This window comes from Phoenix dactylifera, chromosome 9 (assembly GCF_009389715.1).
Source record: "Phoenix dactylifera cultivar Barhee BC4 chromosome 9, palm_55x_up_171113_PBpolish2nd_filt_p, whole genome shotgun sequence".
NCBI lineage: Eukaryota > Viridiplantae > Streptophyta > Magnoliopsida > Arecales > Arecaceae > Phoenix > Phoenix dactylifera.
In genome coordinates this window covers 12,361,409-12,375,353 of record NC_052400.1, presented here as the reverse complement: position 1 = coordinate 12,375,353, position 13,945 = coordinate 12,361,409, and the positions used below count along the sequence as shown (strand labels likewise).

The 13,945-nt window shown below is 37.0% G+C and overlaps 1 protein-coding gene across 1 annotated transcript; it reads left to right on the top strand.

The window, feature by feature from the left end:
- The first annotated feature begins 265 nt into the window (after window positions 1-265).
- LOC103701806 (polyadenylate-binding protein RBP47-like) lies at window positions 266-10,050 on the top strand. Its single transcript, XM_008783982.4, has 6 exons — window positions 266-634; window positions 3,585-4,038; window positions 8,055-8,122; window positions 8,205-8,335; window positions 8,448-8,544; window positions 9,579-10,050. Exons 1-6 carry the CDS (start codon window positions 311-313, stop codon window positions 9,732-9,734), a joined length of 1,230 nt encoding a protein of 409 aa, XP_008782204.2. The 5' UTR covers window positions 266-310; the 3' UTR covers window positions 9,735-10,050.
- The last annotated feature ends 3,895 nt before the right edge of the window (window positions 10,051-13,945 follow it).

Below are 13,945 nucleotides of genomic sequence, written 5' to 3'. Positions count from 1 at the left end.
GGTTCCCCCAAAGGCCTAACAGAAAGCCCAGCCCGGCCTGTTAACCGGCATCCTTTATCGCTTGATACGCATATCTCTATTTTGCAAACATTTTTAGTTTTTAGCAGGGCAGCCCAGAAAAAACCCGACATCCACGCGGATACGGCAGACAGCGGCAGGACCTCCCACGCTCTCCAATCAACGGCAGCCATCCCCCCCACCCCTTCGATCCGACGGCTGATATCAAACCTCGCCTCCAAGCCGCCTCCTATTAAAACCCACCCCATCACCCCAAATTCTCTCTCTCTCGGACCTCATCGAACCGGCGGCGATGATGCAACCAGTGGCCGGCGGAGATACCCAGCAGAAGCCGCTGCGGCCGCCGATGCGGCCGTGGGTGGCGGTGCAGTACCCGGCGGCGATGGCGATGCAGCACCAGATGATGGGGGCGGTGCCGCCGCCGCAGTACGCGCAGCTCTTCCTGCCGTACCCCCAACACTGTCTACCGCCGCCGCCGCCGCCGAACCAGCAGCACCACCAGCAGGGCTGGGCCGCGGCGTTGGCGTCGGATGAGAACAAGACGATTTGGGTGGGGGATCTCCATTACTGGATGGACGAGAGCTATATCCACAGCTGTTTCGGCCACACCGGCGAGGTTCGGGCTTCGCCTTCTCCAATCTTGACGCCTTCTTGTTGTTCTCCTTTATTGCGCTTCGTTTTCGCAATGAAATTGAGATTCTTGTTGAGAAGTTTCTTTTCTTTATTTACTAGTGGCAGAAGTTAAGTCTTTTGATCGTATATATTTATTCAATAACTGTCTTCAATCTGATTAATCTGTCATATTTATGAACAAATTCAAGAAAAAAATGTTTTTTTTTCAGTTGCATCTGCATTGAATATGCTGAAAGAAAGAGAGATGCAATTATAAGAGCTTCAACAATATTTGGACCTCTTAACTTAATTATTTTCAAGATCTTAAAGTGAGGAAATTGTTAATTGAAGGACAGGTTAGATACATGAGAGCAGCCTTTTCTCCTGAAAGTCACTGTTAATTGTAATAGAATAATGAAGGTTGTGCTACTGGCTTCATAAGCTGTCTTCCCATATCTGTTCACTGACCAATAGCAGTGGAACTTGAATTTTCAATTTTTAATCATTTTTTCTATTACACCTGCCTGTATCATCCTAAACTTTTTATTTGTTGTGACTCAAAGATTATATAAATGGTGATAGTTTGTTGAAAATTGCCTTCGGCGCAACATAGATCATGATGTGAGATTTGAAATGTCTGAATTGTCTGCAATCTGTTTACTGCTATATGATTAATGAATGGTGTTATATGCTCAGATGTTATACTATCACCTTCCTTTCGATTTATAGATGGATATCTATAAATAATCTAACAATTGGATCTATGAGATGAAATTCATAGGTACAACAGAGTTTCTTCAGATGAAAGAGAGAACAAGAATGTTTAATAAAATCCATGCCAAAAGTTGTAATCCACCATTCACACAAAAAAAGACAATTTTCGTAGCTTATTGTTTCAATACTATAATACACCAGATGGCTGGCCATTTTAAACTATAACCTTTTTGGATAAAAATTCTGTTATATTCAAAGTTCCACAAGAAAGTAGATGTAACTGCAATTTTAGTGATACAGACCCTATTTTAAGGAAAAATAATTGAAATAAGTTGGCTAAATTATTTTAATGAATTTTTGTGCTTGCAAATTAAGTTTTAGGCAATATTATTACTCCTTATGACTTTCTTAATCAATAACCCCTTTAGCACATGGTTGTGTCATTTGCTTACTCTTGAAGTACAATCCCCCCTCTTGAATGCAATCTTGTATCACAAGCTAGGGGTGTCAATGGGCCTAGTATGGCCTAGGCCTGAAGCAAGCTCGAAATTTGAACCTCAGGCTTGAGCTTGGTCCAACCTAGATTTGGCTCAAAGGTGTCAGGCCCAAGCCCGACGCAACATAGTATATGCTTTCAGGTTGGGCTAGGCTCAAAACTGGCCCCTATTAAATTTTTTCCATTTCTTTAGCTAGGATTGGCCCGAAATTGACCGGGCCTCAGTTTCCAGGTATGAGCTCAGCCCATGCTTTAAAACTTGAGATTGAGCCTGGTTTTTACCAGGTCAGGTCTTAGGGCCATTTGGGCCAACCCAATCCATTGATAGCCCTATGACAAGCAAATAGTGGATGGGTAGCCTCTAGTCGCCTGAAACGTTTTTGAAATATGAGAGAATAAATGCAATTTTCGTAACTAATGAAACTTTTGTGGCCATTCTTGCTATGAAAGAAAGCAAAATAGTAATCATCATGCTTAGAAACTTGGAAAAAAGTCTTATTATGAAATGTCACCTAAATCACCTATGTACAGGATTATAGGGCATGATGAAGAAAGATGTCGAACCAGTGCACAATGAACTGCCATGTCAAACCAAACATCATGAACATACAGAAAATTTTGGGAAGAAGTGCACATTTGAACAAGTCAAACACTACAACCTATTATTAATAAGTGATTGCAGTTGGTGATCTCTCCAATGATCACTAAGAAAAACTAGAATCAAATGAATGGTATCCAGAACAATTGATTATCTAAAGCCACCTCTTTGTTTTTGATGGTAAAATAAAAAAAATTCCAATTAAGGAAAAGCTTTAAATTGCTTAAGTTGTCAGCGTAATTTTCAGATATGCTAACACCTATATCATTTTTTACCATGTAAGGACTAAGGAATAGAATTAGCGCACTCTATTGAGGTGAGGTTGAGCCATAACCATCAAGCCATGTCTCATTTTCTTCATATTAATTTATGGGTTTTTTGAGTGTATACCCTTCTAAATATGCAAAATTGCATAAATACCCTCGCAAAGTTGCTATTTGCGCATATATCCTTTCTTTTTACATGTCTACTTGTTAAGGGTGTTTCAGTCATTTTAATTTTGAACCGTTTATTTCTTAACGGCGTTAGATGGCATGGGTATATATGCAAAGAAAAAAAGGGTATACATGCAAAGTAAGTGTTTTATGAGGCTATACATACGAATAACAATTTTGCGAGGGTATTCATATAATTTTGCATATAGGAGGGTATACATGCGAAGGAACCCCTAAATTTATTAACTTATTCTCCAGCTGTTTCTGTTAAAGTTAACATTTAATGTACTTATGTCTCTATAATCTCCATCCATGTTAGTTAGGTCTTACCTTATTTCTAGAGCAATTGACAGTCATGAGCATACTTCTTACCAGTACTTCCTTAAAACCTTTGTTGCTGGACAAAGACTCGGATGAAAAGTGGTGAAGTCAATTGTTAGACTCAAAAGGCAGTTCAAACTATATAGTTAATGTCAATTTATATATAGGCCCCCACCCCCCCCCCCCAAACAAAAAAAAAAAAAAAAAAAAAGAGAAAAGGAAAAAGGGTGGGTGGGAGGAGAGTATGCCCACTGCCTTTCATTTAGATTTGATACTTTACAACATTCTAGTTATCTCTTCAGTTATAACACTCCATGCGTAGCCATTTGAAGCCATCCAAATTCCGCACTGCAATTGTATATTAATATTTTTACACTGTGATTTCATGCAGGTTGTCTCTATTAAAGTTATTCGCAATAAGAAGACTGGACAATCAGAGGGATATGGATTTGTGGAGTTCTTCTCACATGCAGCAGCTGAGAAAGTTCTTCAGAACTTCAGTGGTTATGCGATGCCTAACACAGAACAGCCTTTTCGGTTGAACTGGGCATCATTTAGCATGGGTGATAAACGTTCAGATGCTGCTTCTGATCATTCTATATTTGTTGGTGATTTAACTTCTGATGTGACTGATGCCATGTTGCAAGAAACTTTTGCTAGTAGATATTCATCAGTAAAAGGTGCAAAAGTTGTTATCGATGCCAATACTGGCCGTTCAAAAGGTTATGGGTTTGTAAGGTTTGGAGATGATAATGAGAAAACCCGTGCCATGACTGAAATGAATGGTGTATTTTGCTCTAGTAGGCCCATGCGCCTTGGTCTTGCAACTCCTAGAAAGTCTTCTGGTATGTCATGGGTACCTTATTTTTGCACTTCCATCCTTGTATGTGAGATCTCAGTTTTTCCTAAAAAAATATTATTTGCTTAATAGAAATTGTTATTTCTAGTCAATTTTCTTGTTTTGCTTTGCATTCTGTAACTTGGGCATCATTAGTTGGTATTACAGTAAGCATGATATTTTCATTTTCATATCAAGAAAGATTGGATAGTATCTCTAACTAGCTTGACTTCATCTAGTCCTGATTGCAGCATTTAGTTTTTGTCTTATGGAACATGTCTGGTCTGTTTCTCTGTGGACAATCTGATTGGCCAACAAAGCATAGGTTGCACATTGTATGGGATGCATGGACATGATGTCAGTGCTTCATGGCTTTGGTGTTGACAATGCTTACTATGTGTGGGCCAAGCTGCTCTGAAAATTTAAGTTGTCCAATGGCATCTAACTTAACCCTTTCTTTTTTAGCCTTTTATTGTTGATCAGTTCTGCTGCCGGTTGACGTTTGAAAATCTTCTGACTTTGTTTATTTTCTATGCTTTAGTGCGACCTTGTGCTAATGTCTCAAGAATATCATCATAAGCATAAATGTCTTAGTTTCTTTCCTTTTCCGTGCTTTTTTCGCTTTTGCTTTCCTTATTAAGGCTTGGGTTTTTCCTGGGAGGTCAGAGCTTGCTTGCCTGTAGTAATTACGCAATTAATGTTAAGCATGTCTATTTCATGCAGTCATTGAATACATGAAGTGCTTGTCGTAATTACGCAATTAATGTTAAGCATGTCTATTTCATGCAGTCATTGAATACATGAAGTGCATGGACAGCTGAGCTTGATCGATATACTATAGTAACTTAACACGTGCATTTTTTACTTAACATATATTTGAATATTAAGAATGAGTTGTTTGTTAACTATATTTATGGAATTGTGTGCAATTTTTTCCTTAACTATGCTGAGCCCAGATAGTCAGGACAAGGCTAGATGCTTATGCTTATGGTTATTCGAAGTCAAACGTAAGGATCAGGGGCTCGTCTAGAATGTTATGTTTGTCAGGGTATCCTGCCACTTGTTAGGAGTTGGAGACCATGGATACCCAAGCATTCATTCTATACGTTCGTAATTAATTATTCTATATATGGATATAGGATAATATAGATTTACTGAAGATTTTATGTGGATGATTTTAATGGTTGTGTTCTTAGATGTTGAAAATGAAGGCCATTTATATAATATAATGTATAAGGGGTTGAGTTGAAGATTTTTATTTTTTTAATTTGTCCAAGTTGAATATTATGTGAACTTTTGTTCAGAATATGGCAACTTTTTTTTTTTTTTTTGGGGGGGGGGGGGGGTGGTGGGGTGGAGGGGAAAGGGGTATATGAGTATATTTGCTAGATCCTTACTCCTAACTTCCATTTAGGTTAGCTTTAATCCTTCCCTTAGCCTTTGGTTGGGGCATTGGTTGCATAAGATCCCACAAGGACCATTCTATTTCACCCACCTAAATTTTATTCTGTTAGATATCTCCTCATCTTTCTCTCCATTCTTTCATATGATCTATCCAAGATATTAAAACCAATGACACAGTATCTCTTGGTTATTCGTTCTGATTTTAGTCATATTAAGACCACTATCTCCAGTATCTGTTGGCTATTAATTTGGTTAGTGTCATATTAAAACCAATAGCACCATTTTCTCTGGAGTATTGATCTTGGTTAGTGTCTATTTTCATTTCAATTTCATTGACATTGCATTCAGTATACTTTCATTCTAATAAGGTTTAAGCTTTCATCCTCTAAGGGTTTGTCCAAGATTCCAACTTGACAATTAGCTTGCCCTCATCTGACCTATCATAATATTTATTTATTTTGGGTGAAATGAGTATTATCATACTTCTCCAATATTTGCTATGAGTCCATCCATGACCAAGGTAGATAATTATGGGCTCATAGATGACTCCTAGTGTAAGCTTGTTGAGACTAACTTTATATTTCATAACGGCATTTATAGAACTAACTTTCTAAGAGTACATATTATACTATCACATTATTATGAATATAATTAAGATCACTGGCTTTTTTCTCTGCGTGGCGCTTTTTAATCTTACAAACATGAGATTTCTGTATCTTCATTAAATCTCACTTCGTCTACCATAGTTAGTTTCTATTTGTGAATGGTACTTCTCTTTGTCTTGCCCTTTCTCTGCCAAATTTGGTTTGCAATCCTGAATTTGTGCTTAATAAGCTATGCTCTTCCTTATTTAATGCCATTCAATATGATAAAATCATGAATGCATACTAATTATATCACCTCTTATTCTACAACAACCATTCATCTCGAAATACCTTTAAGTCCTCTTTCACTTTTGTCAGGTACCCATCAATATATATTTATGTGCAAATGTTCCAACAAATTATAATCATTAGTTCTATTTTGATAAATTGTTAACTAAGGTATAGACTTTGGCTTTTGTTTCAACTTGTGCAATATTTTATTTTTTTTCATCATGTGCTACATGCCTGTGTGCTTGCACCACATCAACACAAGGCTCTCATAGGGTGGTCGAGACAATCCTTATAGCATTTTTCCTTAAAAAAGAAATTTTGTGGTATGGAAACTTAATGTTCATGCATTGTCACTTTGCTATGCAATTGCTGAGCTGAAAACAGTTCTATGAATATCATATTTTGGATAGGGGAAGACAGTGATATCTTTTCTGGATAATCTGCACATGTTACTCTCCGGTGGTGTGGTCCATCACATCTAATGGAACATGGCATGGAGCCAACAACTTCCACTTTAGATTAATGAATTATGGAAATTTTTTTGAATAGGACAGTAATTGGTGAGAACTTTGCCATGAAGAGGTATAGTTTGAGAGCAAACACTTCGCATCATGGAAGAAGAAAACACATTGTATCTCCTATCGAGTATCCTATTAAAGGATAAAAACTGTCAGTGTATTTGGAGTTTCTGTTCATTGTCTTTTAGTCCTTGGAAGTTTTCTATTGGTTATTGCAAACTGGAATGAAGTACATTTCCAGATCTAAGTAATGTTTGTTCAAGCTATATAGGTAATGTTTGTTTTTGGAATGGATTGGCTTGCACCCCTGTTATCAGTCAACATCAATGTGGAAGGTCTTCATAATTCACAGTTGAAGAGATACTAGTGGTTTTCTGAAGAAGACTTGTTCAAGTCTTCTCTTATGATGTCATAGTACATTACATGTTTCAGATGTTTTTAACTTCATGAGACATGGAGTTTCGTGGGGAAGATTGATTTTTCATAAACTCATTACAAATGCTATTACCAGGTAAGCTTCTCTGAATGTTTCAATTTGTGTATTTCTGGAAACAAACTGCTGCATGTCAAGGTGAATTCTTACATTTGACACTGAAACGGCAGGTTTAGAAAACCTAGGGAAAGATATTAGAGGTTGCTGACAAGGCTGAAAGCCTTAATATATTTTTATTGACTAACAAAATATAGGCATTTGCCATTCACTCAGAAGTAGGTTGCAAATGAATTAAGTGTTAGACAACATTCACCCAAAGTTGTCTCAAGCTGCTCTGATGCTAAACATTTGGATTAAACCTGCAATACACCATCCATATACTGCTGATGATAGTATATTAGCTTGGTTCAACCTGATCTATTCATTAAATAGGTCAGTTCTCAGTCAGCATTTTCAGATCAGCTCTAAATTAAGCCTACCATCTGGTGCAGAAAAGTCCATTTGCTGATCTTTCAGCAATTCTTGTTGCCCAGTCTTCTGCCATTAGCTGGTTATCAGCTCTTGACCTTTGAACTAGCAATGATATTGTAGGCCAACAGTATTGATTTGTTAACTGGATGATTTGGCTGTCTCATATCTGATATGTTTTTCTAAAAGAATGTTCCTTGGGCTTCTCATTCATTTCACTTTGACCTACAAGCATCTGGCAGAACTTTTCTTTTGGTGTTTGCCTGTGGTTATGCTGAACTGGCATGTCCTTTCACTTTTGCTGACTATCAGGGTTTTTTTTAAGGTGGTTTTGGGTCCAATGGTGCTTCTGCACAAAGCTTCCAGTCAGATGGGGATCCGACTAACACAACAGTGAGCAGGATTTTTACCTACATGGGTTTCAGGGTGGTGTATAATTGTATCATTTTGTTTAGAGGTTTTTTTCCTGCTGTAGGTTTTTGTTGGAGGGCTTGACCCAAATGTCAGCGAAGATGATTTGAAGCAAGCCTTTTCTCAATATGGTGAGGTTGCTTCTGTCAAAATTCCAGTTGGGAAGCAATGTGGTTTTGTGCAATTTGTCCACAGGTAAACCAATTAATATTTGCTTCTGGATATTGTGTTGGAATTAGCTTATCATAGTGCATCTTTTTTAGAGCCCCTACAGTGTACACTTCATAAATTTGGTTACTTTTGACAGAAACAATGCTGAAGAAGCATTGCAACAGTTAAATGGAACAGTAATTGGGAAGCAGTTGGTTCGCCTTTCATGGGGTCGCAACCCTACAAATAAACAGGTATGGGCTCTTTACAGTTTTGAAAATTCATACATGCACACTGCTCTTATTTGCAGAAAGAATTAGTGTTTCCCAAGGATGAGATTAACCTTGTAGTATATAAATGATTAGTTTGTTCATTGTCTTTTAGAGTTGAGATTGCTTACTCCCAGTTTGCAATCATCCTGGGTGAAAATAAGTCTGATGAAATCTGAGTTTGTATCTTCAGTTTGAATCCTAACCAATAAAAAGATCAGGCTAGTAAGACCCAACTACAGTTGGCATGCTTCCTAAAATTTATCTGAACTTGCTCAGAAAGTTGCAGACTGAAATAAAACTTTTGCAATGGTATATACCTATTGCAATCAAAATGATTAGGAGAAGACCATTGTTTGACCATGTAAAACATATGCGTCAGATGAAAGCAACTTGGAATTATCAAAATCAAATTAGCAAGTCCATACCAGATGAATGGCAACCTTAAAGATCAAGTTTGGACCAACCTTTTGGGGTGGACAAACCTATAAATGGTAATAATTACAATTTGAGAGGTGCTTCCTATCATAATTATAATCACATATCTATGTTTTTTGCTAAGTGGTCGTTGTATGCAGAGTCTACTTTCCTAAAATCAATGTTTTATAGCCAATGTTTCCTAAATTATCAAGTAAACTGCTGATATTCCTTATTTCTAAGTTCAAAAATGTTTTAATTTGACTCTGATTTCATCTGAAACTGACCACAAAGAAAACAAGCCTATATATTTTGGCCCAAGTTATGGACCAAGACATGCTCTGAGAAGCTGAAACGTGCTCAGAAAATGAATTGACTTTAAGAGATGCCCCTGTCAGTTTAGTGCATTTGATAATTGTACTAAAAAGAATATGTTCGCATCGGAAATCTAAACAAATGGCATCAGCTAATGAAAAAAATTATACATTCACAACTAATAAAATTTCTGACCTATCAAAGTCCTGATTAACTGAATGTTACATACAAATGACGAGCAACATAATTTCAGGCCATATTGTTTAATATATCTGTGTTTTGGACAGTTAAGAGCTCGTCCTGGCGGTCATTGGAATGGTGTATACCATGGAGGACAGGTTCACAATGGATATGGTTACGTCTTACCAGCTCATGATCCAAGCATGTACGCTGCAGCATATGGGGCTTATCCATTGTACGGTAATCAACAGCAAGTTAGTTAAAATGGAGTTTTATTGGATCCGGCAAAGCTATAGCGAGTTACTTACGTTGAAACAGGCTTAGTTTTAGCAAGTGACTGATAAAGAGCAAAAGGTTGCCAGTGAGTTGGTACAAAATACATGGTATGTAGTGTGTGTTCTTGTATACCTGAGGTCTTCGTAGTCATTTAAGATTCTGTCTGAATTAATCTTGCAATTTTTGTCTGCTAGCTGTAAGAAAGAGGAAAAACCTAGTTTGTTGCCGTGTGGAAATGGTTGTGCTATTCATTTAGGGTATCATTAATTTTTTATAATCAATTTATAGGCTTCTAAATTCTTATACATTTTGGTACGAAGCCGTATGCCTTAGTACGGGGCGGTATGGGGCTTGTACTGACTTAAAGTTAAGTTTCGTACTGGTTTTCTTCTGATATGGTATCATATGCTCCGTACGGGGCGGTATAGTGATTTGCAGGAGAGCTATTGTTGGGTATTAAGACTAAGATGTTCAAAATGCCTGTATGGCAGAAGCAGGCAATTTGATGCATATTTCATGTACGCTGGGCTGGAGCGAAAGTATGTCTGGCCCTTGGACCTGTGAAGATTCTTCTGGGCAGGATACTTCTATTGGCTACGTTTAGCATTGAGCGTTCATAGACAAAAAAGGGGATCGAATGGTGGTTATATCTTAAAGGAATTAACTGGTTTTGAATCTCTGGGAGGTGCAATTATTTGGCCTGGATAGCAGCGGAAAAAACTTGATTTTATACCAAAAGCGGATGAGAGGTTCCCATTATGAGCTCAATGGGTGATTGTGCACGGGATTACCTTGAATTTTCGCCATGTAATCACTGCTTCTGCTTCGGAATAAATTTGAAAACTTCTCAGGAATTCATTGCTTTATCTGAAAAATATTACTTTCGGATACATAAAAAATGTCAATTCAATTCTGAGATATAAATATATATTTGATTATGGCTGTCATTCCAACCTGCAAAGATGATATCCTGTCCCCAAAGCCGACCTGAGCCATGCGAATGGCTTGGGTATGGGTTGAAGGGCAAACCAGTTGAAACTTTTTGACTTGAGGCTTCTTTATCCAACCAAATCTGAAGAAGACCTAGACTTGCATGAATTACCAGATTTATTGCATATATATCTATACACACACATATCGATGCACATATGTACATGTATAATATTAGTTTTATTTATATCGCACACACATGCATGCACATATATACATATATAATATGGGTTTTATTTATATATACATGTATGATATTGGTTTTATTTATATATGCTTTAACTTCTAAACTCTTAGTACGTGAAACTTTATTATATAACTTAGAGAGGTATAAAGAATAAAAAACAATGTCATGTTGGAACATGTTTGAGTCTTTATTAGTAAAGTGTATCTTTTCAATTTTTAAGCAATAATCGCCGCATGGCTAACTATCGGGTGCTTGTTGTCAATGATTTTCATTTTTGTAAAATGCATTGGATGTTTCATTAGTAAAGTACTTAGATTCAAACTCGATCTCCAGCTGATGGGGTACCTTCAATAGGTTAGGTATGGAACAAAAGTTAGACCTAAAACATCAACAGATATACTTCTAGGTTTGATGATACCGCTCCTATGTATGGCATCAAAGGCGAGAAACATTATGATCATAAAACGGTTGTCATCAGAAATGTTTCCTGTGTAACTGGTTGGCCTTGTGGAAAGAGGAGATTGGTCACTGGCTTGGACATTTTAGCTTTCTTTCTTTGCAGTTTTCATTTGTTAATTACCAAGTCTTGTCCCAAGCAAATTATTAATTACCAAGTCTTGTGGCAAGCAAACGTACAAAAAAAACCCTCACATGACAGAATTTATTAAAATATCCAAAAAAATTATGAACAGGGTCGGTCCAACTCTTAGGTAACTAAAGCAGTCACCTAAGCCTCCGATCCAAAGAAGACCCACTACAGAAAAGACCTTAAAGACAAAATAAAAAGAGACAAAATAAAAAGAAAAAAAAGGTTCCTTTGTGGGTTCACCTTAGGCCGGCTCACTACAGAAAAGACCCCCAAATACATTGAGCCGCTTTTAATTATGAACTACTCATGCGAGCAGCGGCCATTCTCTCTTTGCTACCCTGCAGGGCTCAAGGAATGGAAGCCTCATCCATTTCGGACTTCCCTCGTATACCATCATCTAACTTATTATGTGGATAATAAAATATCACAATGAGCAGCATAAAGATCAGGCTATCCCAAGTTGAACACTGCATTTTGTAATTACATGTGCAACATTCCATAATCTTACGAAAAAAACTAGTCAAAATGTATTATATTGACTCTTTGGTTATGTATAATAATCCAATATCTATCCGATGCATAATTAACGCGGGACTAAATGCATGCCCACACGAATTCTCACGTACTCTATCGTATAAGTTCCGATGTTATCGCCAAGCTAAGAATATCAATTCATTTAAATCTAATCACAAGGATCACCATCAGTCCATATCAGCCTTAATAGATCCATACTGCAGTGCTCCATAGTCTATATTAGTCGTGAGCCTAGTCCGTATCTAACTACTTATGATATTCAGCATTTCACTGGAAATGCTAGTTCATAGATACTATTTTAAGTTCTTAGTTCTATATAAATATTTAAGACCAATATCCCAGCGATAGGGGTGGTCGTAATTTATGTAACACCGTCATGTCACTCGTAAGGGTTAAGGTATGTGTACTTGACGGCAGTATGCTGCCATCTGGCCATCTCCTATCATAATTACAATGCTGCAAAAGGGACGGCAAATCATTGTAACGGCTACTATTTTAAAACTATGCATCATACTGTTGGATATATACTATATGGTAGACTTTTTTTTCTTTCCTTTTTCAGGGGGATGTAGCGCGTTCCCCCATTGGAATCAAACACTTTCCGGCATGGTAGGATCTTTATCACAATTTTCTTTTTATTTTTTAATCACTTTTACCTGTACGAAATCATTGATCCAGGCAACGGTCCCACTCTTTCCACGTGCTATGCCGAACACGATGACTTCGGTCTCCATCCCCTGTGTCGTGCTATCATTGCTTCAGAGGCTGTGGGCCCCATGTTTCTTGCTATTAGGAAAGAACGTCTCGGCTTCAAATGCTGTTTGCTGTGTTATCACAATCAGCTCGTATCCGCCCCGGAACGCAGTCCCAGGCACCGCGCAATCACCAAAAGCGAGAAAAGCGAGCTTCTGCGCTCCTTCCGGTCTTGCAGCGGCGTCTGCGACATGCTGGTTTTTGTACAATCACGATTATGGTCACTTCCAGGTGAGCTTAACCCCTCCCCGAAATTTATCTTGCTCCGCATGACCCTTCTTGTAGTAAATAACAAAGGAAGCACTTCTCACCACTCTAATGATTGTAATGATATAAGAGTGTTACATATAACAGTCCATAATTTTATCATCCAATTGACCGTAATTTATGAATTCAGTTAATATTATTTTCATGAACAAGGAAAAATTTAAGTTTGGTTATTATATAATGTTTTTGTTTTTTTTCTAAATAATAGCATGTTGTGTACACCCTTGGGCTTTACAAATATGATGGTTTATATACAAGTGATTTGTATATGCATTAAGCTTACAGCAAGAGTATGATCACACCTATTTTTTTTTTAGGATAAAATATGCAAATAAAGCACACACACAATGCTTTCAAGATAATTCATTGCTAATCCATATACATTGTATGCATCATAATTTAACTATTTTTGAAATAGTTTTATTTTCCAAGTTGGAAAATATAGAGCTATGCATATTTAGAGCATTTGGGTCAAGAAAGATAGATTTGTGGTTGTTGGGTTTAATCTAAGTCGAGATATTTATTGATTGATCTAGAAATTTCAACTAAAAAATTTATTCTAATCTAGAATTATTAGGGATTATGTTCCAAGTTAAAAATATGAAGTTAAGCAAATTTTTTGAGTTTGGATGGAGGAGGATAAACTTTGTGGCTGGGATTGGTTTAGTTTGAGTTGAGATTTTTATTGGTTAGGCTGGACATACTATTATAACCTTGAGATGAAGAAAATAAATATATAATATTTGAATACTTAAAAATATTTTTCATAAACATAATTGTAGACTGGTATAATTTTAGTTTAATAAATTTCCGAAATTAGATCTTTGAAATCTCTGAATTTCTGTAATATAAAATACAAAAAAGAAACTTCTCTAAAA

Excerpts from the sequence above, each read along its gene's own strand:
- LOC103701806 (XM_008783982.4), top strand. The coding sequence starts at position 311 with ATGATGCAACCAGTGGCCGGCGGAGATACCCAGCAGAAGCCGCTGCGG. Across the intron at positions 4,039-8,054 it reads AACTCCTAGAAAGTCTTCTG|GTGGTTTTGGGTCCAATGGT; the intron begins GTATGTCATGGG and ends GTTTTTTTTAAG. Across the intron at positions 8,336-8,447 it reads TTTGTGCAATTTGTCCACAG|AAACAATGCTGAAGAAGCAT; the intron begins GTAAACCAATTA and ends TACTTTTGACAG.